The following is a 20036-nucleotide window of genomic DNA, read 5'->3' as shown; positions in this document are numbered from 1 at the left end:
GTCTTCATCTTCTATAACTAACTTCCAAGTAAAGTGGCATTTCAGCTCAACCAGGTTGTCGTGTATGAGCCTTCTATGAGATTCTTCACTGTAAAAACAGACCCCAATTAATGAAACCATTACCAAAATCTGTGTACTGTAAATCAACCACCATTTTAAGTCATCGAATACTCTCTTCCAAAATACTCTGTGATCCCTTATAGAGAGTAGTTTTGCATAACAATTTTTAAAATGCAATTTAGTTATTCTCCCATTTGTTTACAAATAACCTAAAGGCTAATTAAAATAATTTTATTAATATGAATAGAGTTTCAATCATGTTGGTTAGCTTTAAGCTATTTTTACACAAATAGTTGAGTCACTTAGAGAAGTGTGTTCCTTGAAATTAAATGCTCATTTAGAGGGCCAGTAGGCAAGCCTGTGAGGCATTTCCTTGGTTGGTGATTGATGTTGGAAGGATTATGGGTAGTGCCATGCCTGAGCAGACGTTCCTGAATTGTAATAGCTGAAAGGCTGGAAAAACCATTAGTAACAGGCCAGTAAGCTGCACATCTCCATGGTTTCTGTCTCAGTTCCTGTCTTTGTTTTCTACCTTGACTTCCTACTATGACCTCACCTCATGATGGACTACCACTGTAAAAAGAACTAATCTGTTTTCTGCCCACATTGCTTTTCATCATAGTCTTCATCACAGCAATAGAAACGCTAACAAAGTCATCGATGATACCCAAGATTCTAGAAATACCAACTTATAGTCACCACAACGTATATAAATGCCTGAGGACCAGGAGGCCTGCTGGAAAGGGTGTCAGCTAGATCTCAGAAGGATACTGCACCCATGAAATCTTGAGAATGTGCTTGCACAAACAGGACTTGCATATTGGGAGAGTTTGTACAAGTCCCCCTGTCCTAGATGACTTTCCTAAAAGCCTTAGCTGGAGTAGAGAAGGTGTTGTCACCTCTTTCCTCCAATGAGTGCATGAAAGGCCAGGACCCCAGAGTGAAGCTGACACATTACAAGGTCAAATTTGATGCTTGCTTTTATTATCGAAAGGTCTGATTATTCACTGTCATAATGGAGGATGGGTGAGCTGTATCTCAACAACCACAGCAATTATTTTCTAAGACCTAGGGAGAAGCATAATAATTAGAAATGTCTGTGACTGAATTTTTGTCTTCTAATATTTTTTCTATGATGGTGTCTCTCTAAGAGCACTAAGGAGAAAAAAATATTTCAATAATTGATAAACTTGTCTAGGTAACATAAAGCAGTTAATCACTGGGGAAAGTTTTTGCCTCGAATTCTTCTGCTCACCACAGCCCATGGTGATGAGAGACACTTTTCAGGGAAAATATCCATAGAGGTATCTGTTACTTTTCAGCTGCCATAATATTTGGGATGATCACATTATGTGACCCAAGCTCAGGTATGTGAGTGCTGGCCCAGCTAGTACATTAATTGCAAATAGAAGCTCACATTTGAATGGTCTATCTAATCATGGTAGTTGAATATAGAAAGCAAAGCAGGTTTCTGCTCTCCATGAGACTGCAGAACTTGAACAATCTCACAGACTCTTCTGTCTCCTACTAGGAGCAACTGCTTTTCTTTCTTACCTAGGTAATATCACTTGCTTTCCTCTTGGTTTGTGTCCTGGGGGCACGGGGGAGCCGAATGTCATCACAGGTGTGCTTACTTTCTAGAACAGGACTGCCAAGGAGCCCAAGTCCACAGCAGGGAGCTCACTGAGATGAGTGCTAGTAGATGTGTCTGAGTGGGTGGGGTCCTAATCCCCCTCTGCATGTGCTAGGTGGGGCTTCTCCCAATTGTCAGACTGGATCCTTCTCCTCAGTTGTTTTAATCAATAAAAGTATGTGGAGCTCAATCTCTCTGTGTCTGTACCATTGTGTCTTGGGGTTTATTTATGTAGCTCAAATATAATCTTAGGCTATAAATATTTTCTTTTACTTACACTGAGTCATACGTAGCTTCTTCTCATGCTCAGTGTAGACATGTCTGGCAGAAGACAACCTAGTGATGGGCACTTTTTTAAAATTAGTTTTTCCTCCTCAATCAAGTGTAATTTCTGATAGGCTGAGCAAAGGAGCAAGATTGCCTTCTAGTGAACATATTTACTATACTTTATTACCTGTATCCAGGCTAGAAAAGGAAAGGGTGCATGTTTTCTAGAACCCAAGCTTCACAAGCCTAGATACTAATTTAGAGGCTTCAAGTCTAGTGTTACACAAGCGGCACTGGAAGTCTCAGTTTGTCCAGATTCCTAAGCATAATCCACAGATTCTGAGTGACCAGTTCTGGAGTTGGAATTTGAAATTAGTGTTTCCACTAAGAACCCAACTGGTACTGACACTTGAGCTTATCTCAGCATTACTGATTTTGTGAAAAGAAAGTTTTAGAGTACTGACATTTTTAGTTTTATTGTAATTATATAAGTCTGATCTCAGAGGAGTAGTGACATTATTTAGTAGCTAACAAAACTTACTGCTCTCCTGAAGGACCCTGGTTTAGTTCCCAGACCCTACAACAGGAGGTTCAAACCTGCCTATAACTCAGTTCCAGGGAATCTGAATCCTCCTGGCCTTTCTGGACATATGCAGGCAAGTGGAACACATTAAGTCATTCAGTCGAACCACGTGCACATAAGTTTGAAAAAAGGTATTTTAAAGAAATTTCTAAATTATCAGTGAAAAAAAAAAAAAAAACAAAAAATCACCTTAAATTTGGCTTCTTCTTTCCACCAAGGTTCAATCAACTTATCAAATCCCAACCTTTCTCCTCTCCCTTCCCCACTGCTCCGAAATCAACCTTCTCTCTGCCCACTTGCCAGGCTTTGATCAGGCTCAGGCCTCAGTCCTTCTGTGGGCAGTCTGTGAGCTTCCCTTGGGACATTGCCACTGTGGAATGAAATGCTACATTGTGGTGCCTCCTGTGGAGTGAGATGAACCTTCTCCTTTAGTCCCTCCAGAGCAGAACTGCCTTTCCCAAGCAGGCTAGGCCAGGCAGCAAGCTCACCTTCACATTTATCCTCATCTCGCCCTCTGAACTACTTTCCACTAAGCTTATTTTCCTACACACAGGAAAGCTGAGGCCATGGACTTCTTCATCTGCATCTCTTTGATTTTAGTTTTTTCACTTTCCTTGGCTTCAGTCACTTGTTTATATTGTCTAAGAAATTTGTAAAGAAAAAGTAGAAAATCTTTTTTTTTTTTAAGCGTGAAAATTGTGATGCTTTTTAGTGAGCATCGGGGAAACTGCCATTGCACTGGTGGTAGTTGGGTCGTACTGCAACTTTCTAGGTAAGTTCCAGTGACATCTGGGCTCAGAACTCTTCTACACCTTGAATCTCCCTTTCCCTGTCACCCACAAGGCCTATGAGTATAATGCTATAGCTGTTGTTTGCCTCTAACCCAGACACATCACCACTGAGCAGACTGTGGAAACCTATCAACACCAGAACCATGAACAGGATGACTCCATTAGGAGGAAGCATGCCCGGAAACCAGGGTTAAGGCTCTAAGTATAGAGAGTCAGAATATACAGACTTAAGGTGAGTAAAGAAGAGAAAGTCTTTACCTCATGTTTCTGGGAGATAGAAGTTACTCTATACCACTTTAATTCAGGCCAAGAGACTATTCCAAACTCAACCAAAGGAGTTCTAGGGATTCTCTGGATGAGCAAGGTGTTTATATATAGAAAAATCACCACCTAGTGTGCCACACCTCACTTGCTAAAAGAAACTGGCAAGGTTCCAGCTTGGAGAACATGAAACCAAGAGGAGACTTTCACTGCTTTGATAAGAGGAAGTGTGATGCTCTTTTTATTTAGATGTTAATTCTACTTTCTCAAGAGGGGTTCCCCTTTTCAAAACCCCAGAGAAAGTCCATCATATACTCTGGTGATGTCATCTGAACTTCCTTCCTATTTTTACTAGTCAATAATGGCTGGAGCCTGAGAGTAGACAGAGGAAAAGAAGGTGGGAGGGGAGGTTTAATAGTGGTGGATATGGTTGGGGAGGAACAGGAGGGGACTTGAGAGGAATGAGGAAGATGAGGAGAAGCCAAGATGGACAAATGTCTCATTTCCTGTGAAGAAGAAACAGTGGAGGATGAGGAGGAGGAAGAGGAAAAGTAGAAGGAGGAGGATAAAAGGGAAATTAAACTGTTATGACCAGATGCATATGTGGAAGGGTTTAAGCACTTGGAAACAGGAGCAGTATGATTGATTGTTAGAATAGCATTCCACTAACTAAAGCTCTCCCTCTGTTCCTCATCACTTATCTCCCTTTCAGTCCTAGGGAAAGAAGCCAGTGACTTAAAAAGGGCTTCATCTTAGCCTTGGAACCTCAGTACTTTGAAAGGTGTACGGAGCCGTATTTGATTTGGGCCTGGCCGTTTTTGTGACTGTTTAGCTCAGAGTGGCTACGTGACTCTGGGCCGTATAGCCACAGATACTCAGCTCTAAGATGACTGCCATAAAGTCATGAGATTATCTGACAAAAGCCTTTCCCACCTACTGACACCACAGGACTCTGAGAACAATCACAGGATGTTCCCAATCAAAAAATGCTCTAGTTTGAGCAAACACAAGTTATCTCCACCAGAAGATCCTCTACTTCCTGCTCTTGCTGTCAAGAATACTCTTACCCTTCCCTCCTTTGTGTTTCACAAAGGTCACTTCCCCTGTCTGAAAGCCTTAAAGCCTGTAATGCTCCACCACATTAAATGAGACCTTGACAACAGAACCTTGCTTGGTATCCTTTCTCTCTTCACCCCCTTGACCCTCAGGTAGCACCTCTTCGGGACCTGAATAACTAGGCCTGCTGGATGGACCAGAAAGGACGTTAAATGTCATTTATCTTTCATCCCATCTATCTACCTAGATTCATTGATCTATCATCTATCCATAAATTTATTTATACATGGTGGTCAGAGGACCATTGGAAGGACCCAGGTTTGACTTTCCCTGGGATGAACTCAGGTCCCAACTCAGAGTCTATGGCTTAAAGTCCAGTGGCTTAAGCTTCTGAGCCATTTCCTATACCAGTTGAGTCTCAACTTCAATTTAAATCACAACAATCTTGCAAGAATTAAAACCAGGAGGACTCCCCTCCAGGAAGATGCCAGCTCCTTTAAGAAGCTGCACATGGTTGAACCATCCTATAAGACCTCTAAGTATTGTTGGGATTCTGTAACCCCACCCCTCAGTTACCTAGCAACAGCCGGGTATACCCCACCCCTCAATTACCCTGCAGTAGCCAGGTATGCTCCACCCCAGTGACCTGACACTATAAAAGGAGCTGCTGGACCCTCAGGGGGAAGGGATTCCTAACATGCCCCCCCAGAGGCATCTCCCTTGCCCCCAGGCCTCGAAGCACCTCCATGGGCCATATGCCCCCCACTCTCTTCTTCCTTCTCCTAACAAGTATTACCTTGCTGTCCAGAATGTCATTGTCTGCGAATTAATCTGCTTCAGGGAGCAATGTCAGTAAACCTTAAAAATTGGAGAGGACAGTAAAAGATCAGATCTGGTCTTGCAATCTCTCTGGTGTTGCATTGAGCAAGGTGAATTTTATGCTAGAGCCTGGCTGGAGTACCAAGGTCCAGAGACTGGAAAGTTCAGGGGAGCTTCCTAGAAAAATGGATAAAATCGACTCTCACCAAATTCTGTAAGTACTTCAGCTGTGAACTATTAAATTTTGTAACTCTCAAATTTAGAGAGCCTTCTGAACTGGATGTCTAAAAACCCAAGATACATTTCTACACTACTTTGATTTCGATATAAATGGTATTTATTTATTTTATTTGAACAATACTTTTGACTGATGTCTGTCCCTTAGGATTTTCGATGTTGACCCCTGGAATTAACAAATAATCCTGTTTATTGATACTGAAATCTGGTAAAGAGATTCTCCAGTCCTCACAGGGAACAAAAGGCTGAGCAGCAGGCTCAGATGAGAGACAGAGATGGTTGACACAGTTTCACGGAGCTTCCTCTCCGAGAGCACTCACAGATGCAGAAGGATTGAATTTGTTGACACCTGCTGCTATTGTTAGAGGGCAATGTTGGCGTTATTTCTTTGGCCATCCTTCCAGAAAGGAAGAACATATGATGCTCCTCATCATTTGTTCACAGGTGAAAGACATTCTGTCTGGAAGGCGTTTGCACGGCTCTCAGGGCAGTGCCTGGGTCACAAAAGAAGCACAGTTGGGTAACACGTGTCAATCTGGCTAGTGTCAATGGTTCTCCAGAATTTCCTTCCATGTGGAGAGTGAAAAGTGGCCATTTTTACCTCTGTGCTCAGAAAACCAGGGTGGAAGAGTCTCTGAAGTTTCTAACACGTTGTGTTCGCCTCCCTGCTCACCTCCTGACGCAGCGGACCTGTAACTGCCTCTCATTCCTCTGGGTCTCTTCACATTTCCACACTCTGGTCCAGGTATGTGCTTAGCTCCATGATGGAGGCTCAGCTTTGCAGGAGATGTTGGACATGGTAGGAGCTGTCCTGGGTTCTGGTCTAGAGACACAGCAGCCTCTTCTTGCTCTCCTTTTTTAAGTCAGTCTTATTGCTGCTACCTTGTGGTCTTTGATGTCTGATAACCTAAGGAATGAAGCAGAGCCTTGTAAAAACTGCTTAGAAAATGTCTACAAGCTCAAAGACAAGAGTCCTTTAAGTTTCATTTTCTTTTTCCGCACTGTGACTGTTACCTAACAGTAATAAAGAAGGCTGGGAATTAGAAAGCTAAGGATCTAGTTTCCTTTCTGCTGATCTAGCTGTTACCTTGTGGGAGTTACTCTTGTAACTCTAGAGTTCTCGAAAGTATAGGAGTTTTCCCAAATGGTCACTTTACTTCCTCTTTCAGCTCCAGGGCTACAAGGTGACTTGATTTTATTCCTGACTATATCCTGTTATTTTCTTGAGAATGTTGAGTTGAAGTGAATTCAACGAAATTAAATTTTATAAACATGTAGGTCCTGGACAGGTTGAAATTACCTCATACTTGTAAGGGAGAAAAGGTCCTTCTGGTGCATTTTAAAAATTATTATTTTACGTGTATAAGCAATTTATCTATGCGTTTGTACATGGCTAATGCCCTCAGGGGTCAGAAAAGGCTGCCAGATCCCCTTTTCAATCCTGAACTGCCATGACGGTAGTAGGAATTGAACCCAGATCCTCCAGAAGTGCAGCCAGTGGTTCTCATGTTTAAAGCATGGCTCCAGCCTTTAGGTACAGAAAGAAGGTACTTATCTCTGGAGTTGTGTAAGTCTGAGTCAGCATATGTGCCACTCTGCAGATATACATCATTACATGGTGGTTGTTCTTTTCTCCCTTTCTTCTTCTTCTTCTTCTTCTTCTTCTTCTTCTTCTTCTTCTTCTTCTTCTTCTTCTTCTTCTTCTTCTTCTGCTGCTGCTGCTGCTGCTGCTGCTGCTGCTGCTGCTGCTGCTGCTGCATTGGTTGTAAGTTTATAATGTAGTTGTATAGCATGAACGTTGCAAATGACAATGTCATGCCAAAGGTTGGACATACCTGTAGACCCTTGCTCGGCTCAGCTAGTCGTAATTCTAGAGCCAGGGGTGAGGCAAATGATACAGTCTTATACAAGCAAGCCTCCTTCCCTTTGGAGAATATTTCTGGGCATCTAAAGAAGAGATAATAACTACATACATCAGAGGTTAAACGTAATAGATGTAAGACACAAAATATTTATTGGCACATAGTTAGGGAGTAACTTTTAAAAAGTTCCAACGAATTCAAAAGAGGCAAAGAAGCTGTGGCTCAGGGACACTGAGTCAGACTGTCCCTCACAGCAAATGTTTTTTTGTTTTTCTGCTTATGGATTTGTTTTAAGGATAATTTATTGTCATTCTGAAATTTCTCCAACCCATTCTCACTGGTTATTATTCTTTTTCCACCTTCAAAAAAGAAAAGGGGGGGGGAGGTGAGGAGTGATTAAAGAAAGGATTTATTTTGGCTTTGTTGCAGAGATTCCAATCCATTATTGCCTGGTTCCTCTGCATCTAAGCTTGTTGCAAGGCAGAAATGTCCCATTGCAAGGGGAAAACAGTTGACCAGTGGCTGTCAGGAACTAAGGACAAGGAATAGTAGTGTGTGAGAACAAGTATACATTCTCAGAGGCCCATTTCCTTGAAAACTGGTTTTAGTGTCCAACAATTTACAATAATTCTATGAAGATATGAGTCCATCAATTAATTAATCTATTACATAAGTCAGAATTCAGATGACCTGTTTGTTAGTTTCGATGAAAAAAATCTCAAGCATCCCAAAAAGGTCAGGTACAATATACTGTGCCTAAAATGACATCCTGGGCTCAGCTGGAGCTAGACAGGAAGACAAGAATACAGGAGAACTGCTAGTGGATAGATTAGATTACTCCCAGAGAGCTATGCCAGGAAGATCCACTTCCTCAGGTCTCCTTACCTCTGATGAGGCACCCGGTGCCCATTGATATACCTATGGTGGACACCAAAACAAAAAGACTCTTCTAGTCCCCTCCCCAGCCACCTTATTTCCAGGCTGTTCCAGTTTAAGACCCCCTCCTCAACCTCCCAGCCACAACCTGTTACCTGTTTCTCTTTAGAACCAATGAGGTTATTTTTCCCTATCTCTGATTCTCTCTGCTATCCTAGCCCCATTTTAAGAGAGCAGAGCCAGTGCAGAGGGTAATGAGCTGTACTCTGAAACATCCTGCAGGCTATCAGAGGTAAGAAGGGCCAGGAGACTTAGGGGCTTTGATCTTCATGACAGGTATATGTTAGTAGGCACTAGAGAAGTCTGGAGATTAGCCTGGGCTTTGATGTATAAAAGAAGTTATATATATAGTAACAGAGAGCTACATGTCTCCTTTAAAAGGGAGCTCCTTTGGACAGATAGAAAAAGGAATGCTATGGGATGCTGCCCATGAGGTTTCATCTCTGCCAGGTCAGCTTGAGTTTATCTCTGCCAGTTCCAGACTTTCATCTAAGATCAGGTTAGCCAGTCTACACTTTGAGCTATGCTTGGATCTAGTTGTTGCCATATATGAACATATCACAGCTCCTTTCTTTCCACTTGCTTTGTCCATCTTTCCATTACTTACATCTACTTCCTGGCTCCTTTTCTTTTTCATTCTCTTGTCTTCTTCTTTCTTTTTTTACTTACTTCTTTTTTATTCTTCCAATAAAGACTCATTTTGTAGCTAAACCAAATATTTGCATTAAAAACTGTCAGCTTCAAGGTAGGTGGGATAGCAGAATCCCACCACCATCTGACCTGATTTTCTAGTCTCCAAAGTCAGGCACACATTGAAAAACTCACTCAGTGACTCTTTGATTACTTACCACTGTGCCTTTAAATAATGTGAGTATATTCGTGGTTCCTCTCCTTTTAAAATTTAACCATTTTTTTTACAGATTTTCTAAAACATAGCTTTCCCAAACATACATGCATAGATGCACATGAATGCATATACTTACACACACACACACACACACACATACACTTACACTTACATATACTTATGCAGCAGCTAAAATCCACAAAGTCTGTTCTTCAGAGAGGCTCTTAGTCTTAAATCTTCTCTTCTTGTTGCTTGGAGCTCAAGCAGATCATCAGAGATGCTCTTTTTTACTTAAAGCTAACTATGTAAGACTTTAGCCAAAGTGCAAAATGTGCCTGGATAACAATGACAAGACCAATGTTTTCTTGAGTAACTAGAAACTATTCCCTAGTAATGTTGAGATATCAAAAGACCAATCCAAGTTGGGCAAATTGGCTCATGCCTGTGATTCTAGCACTCTGGATCCTAAGGCAGATAGACTGTTAGTCCAATATTTAACTTATATTGTGAGTTTTTGACCAGCCTTGGCTACAAAGCAGGACAGTGTCAAATTAAACACACACACACACACACACACACACACACACACACTCACATGTGCTTGTGTGTGCACACACACTCACACACACATGCATGCACATGATTTTGACTGTGAATGTTTAATCTACACATTTCTAAGAGGCAAAGTTTTGTGTCAAAAGCTCCAACCCTGTCTTACCACCATGCCCTATGAGGTCTGCATTGCACACCCTCCAGGCATCCTCTTTTAAAGTCTGTCATTTGCCACATTCTTGATGTCCCTGAGTTTTTAGAAAACATGTCACGTGTCATTACATAGTTTTAAGTAGCATTAAAATATTACCTGTACAATAGGCATTTCCTGCATTGATAAGGGTTGTCCATGCTTGCCTCTGAGCTCTATTTATCTAACTATTTTCTATCTGTCTATCATCTACAGATAGATGATAGACAGATAGAAAATAGTCTGTCTGTCTAATATCCATCTATCATCAACATGTCTGCTTGTCTACCATCCATCTGTCTATCATTTACCTATCTGTCTGTCTTTCTACCATATATCTATTATTTATCTTTTTTTTAACTATCTAAATCTTTCATTGTCCTTAAATTGTACTTGTGATCAGGATCTTGTTTCTGGAGCTAGGAACCTGAGGCCTCACTCGTCAGCCCACTACATGGTTCGCTTCTCAGACACACAGATGCCATCCAAAAACTTTCTGATGTCCTTGTTTTTAACTGTTGTGGCTTGCTGAATCAGAGCCACTGAATTTGAAACAAGTTCAGTATCATTTCCTTCAAGGATAAATTTATCTTTCTGGGCTTAAGAGACAAAACAAACAACACCTGTCCTACTCTGAAGCCTGTGGATGTATTTTTCACCCAAGAAATTTCGATTTTCAATGTAAGATCCATTCTCCTGAAAAACAATATTGGTAGGGAAGTGTGCACACACAGCCCTCATTTTGTAAAGGAAGCCCAGTGTAACAGCTTGGATTATGTTCTGAACATGACCAGATGGCTCTGAAAGTAGCCAGTTTTTTTTTGTTACCCCACCATTTGTCAACACGGAGCCTTTTCTTTTTCTTTCCAAGAAGACTCAGCTCTGCGTTGATGTGATTGAAGTCCCTCTGCACAGTTCCCTGGGCCCTTCACAATAACTGTGTGCTTCTTCCAAGTGATATCAACATTTTCTGTAATGTTAACCCTCTGATTGCTGAGAATGGTTTTCATTCTTGCAGTAGATGGGGCAAAGAGCTATTATTAATTTTTATCTTTCATCTATTAACTATTATCTATCAATCAACCTATCATCCACCTATCCTTTATCTATCTTTCTATCATATTCTATTTTCTCTACATCTATATCTATCTATCTATCTATCATCTATCTATCTATCTATCTATCTATCTATCTATCTATCTATCTATCTATGTGTATCTCTTGCTAACCACTTACTCCTGTCTCTTGCCTCTCTTACTGTGCTCTATCTTACCATCTCAGCTATTCTCTCATTTTTCCCACTTCCCTAATGATAACCTTAAGCAATCTATTTTTCTCTCTCTTCTCTGGATTCTTCCAGATCCCAGATTCCTTCCCAACACCCCCCACCTTACAGTAAAAAGTTTAACCATACCATGGAACAGTCATCTCAGCAGTTTCTTTATTGAACATCCTTGCATACAAGAGAGGTTAAATGTTGGGACCAATGCCCACCCCTCCCCCCAAGGGTTAGCTGAGCTGCCTGCTTGTATGCTAGATATTCAAATATGACAAGACTTCTTTGTCATACAGATTTGCCCAGTCACAAGCAATTGTTCCATACCTGTGTTCCTGTTTTTATGCTGCTGCAGGTTATAGATTCACCCCAGGGAGTATTGCTTCCACAGAGCCACTAGGGAATGTGCATAAGGCTCTTTGTTGTATATCTTGAGAGCTGGATTCAGAGAGTATAGCTGCATTTCTGGTAACACAAATAATCGAGTTGTGTCTTTCGTTTTTCAAACAACAAAGAGCCTATGCACATTCCAAAGAGTTTACAATATGGGCTGCCTTGCACCACCAGAGGTCATATAGTCACACAAGTCCATCTGTAGCTGTAGAGTGCCCAGGAAACCAGTGGCTGCTCAGCCATAGTATCTGGATACCTGGGAACAGGAAGCATCAATGGCAGCATTCCATTCCAGGGCTGAGGCCTGGGAAGTCCCTGGAGAGTTTCTGGTAGGAGTTAGTGTTCAAAGGTTGGGGAACTGAAGTCCCATGTTCATGGGGGAGGGCAGCATTTGCTTAAGTGGTCAAGTAGGGTTGGTCATAGGTGCTCATGCTAGCTCCCCCTTCTGCCACATTTCCAGTTTCATCCTATTGTACAGTGCTGCTGACCTGGAGATTAGGCCTTCCTTGTCTTATTTGCCTTCTTCACATTTTCCAGTGTTTCTGGAAACATCTCCATAGACACAGGTGGAAGTGTGGTTTACTGAGCCAAGCCTACTGCCAAGATTAGCCAACAAGGACATATAGATGGAAACAGCAAGGCCAGCAATGACACCTGCTGCATATATGGATATGCACATGTTAACTAACAAGCTGCCCCACTGGTGCATCCCCAGGGAGCCAGGGGTATCTAGAATGCCTTACTGGTTAAGGGGTATTTGCCTCAGAATTGTTAGTGATTATTACAGGTCATAGAGGATCAGAGAATGTCAGGCTCTGGCAAAAGCAAACATCTAAAGTTTTCCCCTTTGGTGTCCGGTTAATAATTTTGGTTACTAATTATTTCATTATAATATATTTATGCCAAGTATAATTCTGATGGCACCTGCATCTCCAACATCTATCCCGAATTGGGCAAAGATCTAAGGGTTTGAAAAAAGAAAGACACAACTGGATTATTTACTTTACCACAAAATGCAGCCTTACTCTCTGACTCCAGCTCTCAAGATATACAACACAAAATCATATGCAAATTTACTACTAGCTCAGAGGAACCAACACCCCCTGGGATGAGTCTGTAACCATTGGCAGTAAAAACAAATGCACAGGTGTGAATCAGCTTGTGACTGAGTCCAAAACACTTGAAAGAAGGGCATGTCTTGCTCCCAAGGTGTAGGCATACAAGCAGGCACATCAGCTAACCCTTGAGGGGGATGGGCATGGCTCCCAACAGAACTCTAGAGCATCTCCTTCCTAAGCAGGGCAGAGAGTTATCTCCCCTGCAGAGCAGCAAAGAAAAGCAGATGGATAAATACCAGAGCCCAGGCTTGGAGCTCTGAGCCTCTTCTTTCACAGTCTGCATTTGGAATTCCTGCAGTATGCACTTCTGGAAGCAAAGGAGCTTCAGCTGAGCAGATAAAACAGACACAAAGCCCTGCACTGGGAAATAGAAACTCTTCCTTCTCTGGATCATGAGGATGATGAAAGTGAGGATGAGCTATGTTGATCATGATGAGTCAGGCTGCAGGCTGCAGACCAAGGACATCAATCAATCAGCTGGACCCTAAAAGACTTGGCTCTTTTTAAACCCATTTGTCAGTGAAAAGTGACATCAGTGTGGTTGGTGTGACTTTCTAGTTTCAATTTCTATTTTTGGGGTCCGCTGCGGAGAAACAGAAAAAGAAACCAGCAGCTGCTGCTATATATGGGTCTAGAAGGCTGAGAAAGAGGTCGCCTGGAGAGTGCCTGCATCCCTGCTGAAGCTCAGTGCTTCCACACAGCAGTTACATAGCAGTCATGAGGTGAGTCTTCACTTTTTCTGATGGTGTGGGACATCTGATGGTCAGACAGAGTTGTCTGATCAAGCTGGGGCTTCTTGTAAAGATGTGTCAGGGGAAAGTGCTCTTGGCAATTCTCTCTCCATGTCTCTCTCTGTGTCTCGGTCTCTCTCTCTGCAAGGTTAAATTGAGAGTATCCAATAAGAGTATTATTGCACAGAAGTATTCCTTTTCTTTATTGTTAAAGTTGTATTTCGAATACCAACCCTGCTAATCTGAATTGTACTTGCAGTTGCCCAGTTAATCTCAGAATTCCATTAGGCTTGCTAACTAAACAAAACACAGAAGGAAACTAGCTCCTCTTACTCAATGCTGTTATAAAATGTAATGTGGCAAGGGGGTAATTGGAAGGCCCATGCTAATTTGTCCCCTAAAACATTATGTCATGCATCAGATCTGGTATAAAGGAAGTTTATTTTCAGGAAAGGAGAGAGGATCTAGGGAAGGGCTAGAGACAGAACAAGCAGAGCCATGGGGGCAGAGAACTGAGACTGAGAACAAAGAAAGGGAGGGAGGGGGGCGAGGAAGAGCAGGAACTTGTGGGATCAGAGAGGAAAACAGTGGCAGCAGGCAATCCTTTTGTACTCAGCTCACACCCAGAGTAACTGGTGGCAGCAGATACTGACCTGAGCCATTGCTGGGTCCCTGGGAGGAGCCCAGAAGAAGAAATTCCCTCTAAGTTAACAACTCCCCCTTAGATCTATTTTCTGTCTTCTCACCCTAACTGACCCAACCAAAACCTTGATGGTTGCAAGGTGTAACATAAAAATTTAAATAGAGGTGTTGGGTGTTGTCAATATGGTTCAGACTTGTCACTTAACCTGGCTTTCCAGCTGTTGACCTTACAAGTCAGAAACTGTTAGAATTCACATCTGATCTGTTCACAGCATGGATAGACTATGTGAGACTCCACAGCAATCCAGCCTTCTGTGCTGGCTTAGTGTGTTTTCTGATTATTTGTTTTTTCAGATAAGACTAAAGGAAATCTTACAGGATGAGAAATGCTTTAAAAGCCATTGGGTACCTGAAAAACATTCTGCCCCAAAAGAAAAGAATTTAGTTGCCTATAAGCCTCTTCAGTCATGAGAGATGAATAAATTTCAAAGGGAAATCAAAACAAAAAATGAAAAGGCATCAAAATGCCACCTTCGTGAGAAATCTCCAGTCAAAGAAGTCCAAGTTGAGAAAAGGTATGGAGACTATACTGCATTCAGAAATAAAAGTTTGAGGCTTTGCTATCCTATATAATATAATGAATAGGTGAAATATTCCAAAGATGATAACATGAGAAAAAAAAAAGTAAATCAAGAATGATTAAAATAGGACACAACTTGATAAAATGCACAGATATCCAAAAGTACTATATTCTCATTACAGTGATATTTACTCATCCATTTTTTTTTGCAAAAAAATAAAAAAACAAAAACAAAACTCTTTTCCTCACAAAACAAGGAAATGGCATCAGCCTAAATATCCAACAACTGATGAATGAGTTATGAATATGTGGTACATACAACTGGACATTTTTCAGCCATTAAGAAAAGAAGAGGAAGAAGAAGGAGGAGGAGGAGGAGAAAAGGAGGAAAGAAAGAAAGAAAGAAAGAAAGAAAGAAAGAAAGAAAGAAAGAAAGAAAGAAAGAAAGAAAGGTTTTGCCACTTTCAGGGATGAGCTACCAAAATTGTTACTCAATGCAAAAACCCTAGGGCTGGAGAGATGGCTCAGTGGTTAAGAGCACTGACTGGTCTTCCAGAGGTCCTAGTTCAAATCCCAAAAACTACATAGTGGAGTGAGCAGATTATATTTATAGGCTTGTGCATATATCAAAGTAAAAGAGGATATATATATATAATTTGTATACATATATATGTATACAAATCAAATTACTCAAAGAAAGAAAGGCTATTAATTTGAGGGTGGGGAAGGAAAGAAGGGCTTGGATTGGGAAGAAAAGTGAGGAGCTAAAGAGGAAAGAGACTAGTTTATATTTTAATTAAAAATGTATTTTTGGAGAAAAATGAAATTATGCAGTTTGCAGTATAACATATAGAACTAGAAAAATACATTCAGAAAGAAAATCCAGATTCAGAAAAACAAACATTGCATGTTCTTTCTAATACCGAAACCTCAGCTTCGCATATGTGTGAACGTATGGAGCTGTCATGAAAGAAAAAATATGTTCAGGAGAAGATAGAAAGAGGCATTAAGAGAGAGGGGGAAAAGGATGGGACAAGATCCCATGTAATATAAAAATAAGAATGGGACTACTGCATGTGGGAAGTTTAATGGAGCCCAAAGACCATCCAAAGCAAAGATAAGAGCTGCCTCACAGGAGAAGTCATTCAAGGAAACCCAACTTCACCTAGGACTGACTCCTCCTACTGTAGCTCCTACTGCATATAATGAGCAAAGCCTCACTTCCCCATGCAGTACCTAAGATACCAAACATTGTAAGAAAAGAAAGGAGAGCATATTCCTCAGTCAGGGTTAGAGTAACACCCTTTTGAAGGAGGAGAATATTGCCCGTGATCTCACTCCTTGCCAGGTGAAAAGGTGGTGTGTCTCCAAAATGACTGTTTCTTTTTTTTTGTCTCACAGTGCAGCCAGTAAGGAATCACTGGAGAGCAGTCTACAGCAGTTAAAATGCCATTTCACCTGGAAGCTGATAGCAGAAGATGAGTCCTTGGATGACTTTGAGGACAGGGTGTTTAATAAGGATGAGTTTCAGAACAGTGAGTTTAAAGCCACCATGTGCAACATACTGGCCTATGTAAAGCATCGCAGAGGTCTGAATGAGGCAGCACTGAAATGCTTAGGGGAAGCTGAAGGCTTCATCCAGCAACAGCATCCCGAACAAGTAGAAATCAAAAGTCTGGTCACCTGGGGAAACTATGCTTGGGTCTACTATCACATGGGCCAACTGTCAGCAGCTCAGGCTTATCTGGATAAGGTACAACAGGTCTGCAAGAAGTTTTCCAGTCCCTACAGGATTGAGAATCCTCTGCTTGACTGTGAGGAGGGGTGGGCCCGATTAAAGTGTACCAAGAACCAAAATGAGAGAGTAAAGGTGTGCTTTGAGAAGGCTCTGGAAAAGGACCCAAAGAACCCAGAATTCACCTCTGGATGGGCCATTGCCACCTACCGTCTGGACGACTGGCCAGCAACGAATGACTATGTTGAGTCTCTGAAGCAAGCCATTAGTCTGTCTCCTGACAACACGTATATTAAAGTCCTCTTGGCACTGAAGCTTGAGGGGATGCAGGAAAAACAAGCAAAGGAGCTAGTTGAAGAAGCCTTAAAGAAAGATCCAAGTGCAATAGATACACTGCTCGGTGCAGCCAGGTTTTATTACAAGATATTTGACAAAGACAGAGCTATACAGTTGCTTAGAAAGGCGTTGGAATCCCTGCCAAACAATGCTTATGTGTATTACTATATTGGGTGCTGTTATCGGGCAAAAGCCATAAAAATACTGAACACAAGAGAAACTGCATTTAATAGAGATAGGAAGAAGTTAAAGGAACTAATACAACCAGCCCTGGATTACTTACATAAAGCAGAGGAAATGAAGGAGATGATCGAACAATCCTGTAGCTTCCTTGCTGGTCTTTATGCCTTAGCAAACCAGTATGAAGAAGCCGACTATTACTTCCAGAAAGAATTCAACAAGGACCTCCCTCCTTTCCCCAAACAGTTGCTCCATCTAAGGTATGGCAACTTTCAGCTCTTTCAAATGAAGTGTGAAGACAAGGCCATCTACCATTATATGGAGGGTGTGAAAATTAAGCTGGAAACAAAGCCAAAAGAAAAGATGAAAGAGAAGCTTCAAAGAATTGCTCAAAGGAGGCTTTCTATGGATGAGTCTGATTCTGAGGCCTTGCGCATCTTGGCATTTCTTCAAGAGAATAGTGGAAGGTAAGGGATCTATCTGATAAAGCTTCTAAGAGGGAAGTGGACACTGCAAACCTGGTCCCTTCAGCAAATTTGGATGAAGCAGGGGATGAACACTAGTGACATGGTGCCAGCTTTCCTTTTGGAAGGAAATTGAAAATCATTTTCAAGCTGCCATTCCAAACATTCAACAACTTCATGGACCAAGCACTGACTATAGTGTTTGTCAGGAGTTTGGAGAACCTTGTTGTCAGATTTTAGCAACCAGATTTGGGTGGGAGGCCTGAAGATGGAGGATCTCGGCAAATGGCCTAGAGTTCTTTCTATGTCTTTAAAATACTTTCTACAATAGCAATTCTTCAATCATCCCTCCCCACGGTGAGGTTTGTCTTGGGTTTGTTTCTGTATTTGTGCAAATGCTCCAAATTCTTCACATGGGTGAGCGTTCTGTCCTTGAATTATTTTAAGTTTTGCACAATCTTATTCTTCATAGGTAACAATGTCAATCTAGAAGCTGAGGAGCCAGGCACTAAGGGTCAGAACTGCAATCCCAGCAGTTGGAAACTGAGAAAGGATTATTGAAAGCTTGAGTCAGCCTGAGCTTACATGAAACTGAAGTGGTGTCAGGTGGTACAATTTTACATGTAGACATTTAATGATTACCTATGTTACCTTGTTAGTTTGAGTATGTATATGTTTATATAACCACTATATATATATATATGTACATATATACAAAATATAAAAAAGAGAGATTTTGCTGTATTGAATAATCTTGAGACAAATAATGTTTATTATTAATTGAACTCAAAATAGAAGTTCAATAGTGAGTCCCAGGTCTAACAAACAACAAAAGCTATCCAGTCTTCAATCTACGGTGTCCCATACACAGGAGTTCATTCAACTGTTCCGTTAGCTCAGATGGCAGCAGGGTTAGACAAAACTGAGAACAGGAAAAGTCAGAAAGGTATATCTGTGTAGAGCTGTAGACTACGGCAGCCACTATACCAGACTTCCGGGAGATGCATGGGGGACTTCTTCCTCCTCTTTCCTCCTATGACTATGCTGTTGTATGAAATGAAGGCAGATTCAGTCTACCACCATGACAATTCATACAAATATTTATTTGAAGTGTGTGGAGACCTCAGTGGGAAATAAGGGATTGCTGATTTATACTTGATAATTATAAATTCATGAGGAAAACATTTATATAGTCAGTGTTAGGAAGATTTCTCTGTCAAATGAATACTTACTTTATTCAAAAATGCTATAATGAACCTATTTTCCAGATGATAGCAAGGCAGCTGGAAAATTCATTTGGACTGAAGCTTTGGTGGAGGGACTTAGAAATGGCATAGGTACTGGAGGTTAAGTTGTTTTCTTCCATTAGAAAGGCTGCACACTAAGGGATATAAATAATTTTTTAAACTCTTAAAATGATATTTACCATTTCCTGGATAGACCTTGAAGGCCTAAAACGTTAAAGTTGGTGTGAATCGACAGACATAATTGTCCCAGCATAAGACTGTCAGCCACACTTTGGGATACAAAAATGTTTCTCTACTGGGATCACCTTGTCTTTATATGTACATGAGCATCTTATTTAGCAAATAAAACCTATATAATCCAGAGGTTGTTAAAAGTGAACATTTTAACAGCTATAATAATTTTACATGATATTTTAAAAATTAAAATGTTCTATATGCATTTAATTCATTGATATACAGTATTTGAATTTCTAGAGAATTAATAAACTTTGTTTATAAATACCATATGATGTAACATGAAGCTATGCTCTGGTTCATTTGGAACTTTTCTGCAACTTCGGGGTTTTTTGTTTGTTTGTTTTTTAGACTCACGTAGTGACAATAAAGAGTAACACATTTTTATATAGACATCAGATATTATACCTCTATGCACAGGGAAATATTCTGGCATTCTGCTTTGACTTTACTCTCAGTTTGCTTTCCTATGGCTTTGATGATACATAGACCAAAGAAGGCATCGTGAGAGGTAAATGGTTTTTGTAGTTTATAAGGTACACTTCATTGTTGAGGGAAAGCATGACAGGAGTTCAAGGCAGGAACAAATTTCAGACCATGGAAGGATATTAGGACACAGCTTGACCACATCCTTAGAAAATGGCATTTCCCTCACTAAGGTGACATTCTCAAGAAGGAAATCTGAAGTGCCAGCAAATGCTGGAAGGGACACAGAAATGACTGAAGTCTTTCTCAATTAATAAAGAATAATTAAGTCAAATGATGAACCGAGATGTTTTTCTGAAGTAAAACAGCATAGTTGTATTTTCATAACCTTGTACATGCGGGCCTGTGATGAAATGCACAACTTTATCTGTGTTATCAAAGGAGCTGGAACTATAAAAATGAACCACTATATGCTCCCCTCCTGAGAGTCCCTTGGTCTCCATTTCACTCCCTTAGCATCAGTCAGGAGACCTTATTTGGTCACTTGCTCACATCTCTCCTGTATTCTCCAAGATAAGTG

General features: G+C 41.0%; 1 protein-coding gene across 1 annotated transcript; it reads left to right on the top strand.

The window, feature by feature from the left end:
- Window positions 1-13522: 13522 nt before the first annotated feature.
- On the top strand, window positions 13523-19145 carry LOC308416671 (interferon-induced protein with tetratricopeptide repeats 2-like). The gene is given in 3 exon segments (XM_080911727.1): window positions 13523-13603; window positions 16236-17553; window positions 17556-19145. Coding segments are annotated over 3 exon segments (1416 nt in total). The 5' UTR covers window positions 13523-13598; the 3' UTR covers window positions 17649-19145.
- Window positions 19146-20036: the final 891 nt, after the last annotated feature.

The sequence above is a fragment of the Micromys minutus genome, assembly GCF_963924665.1.
Source record: "Micromys minutus genome assembly, chromosome: 2".
NCBI classification, from domain to species: domain Eukaryota; kingdom Metazoa; phylum Chordata; class Mammalia; order Rodentia; family Muridae; genus Micromys; species Micromys minutus.
Note: the sequence above shows the minus strand (reverse complement) of the source record. Positions and strands in the feature narration are given on the sequence as shown.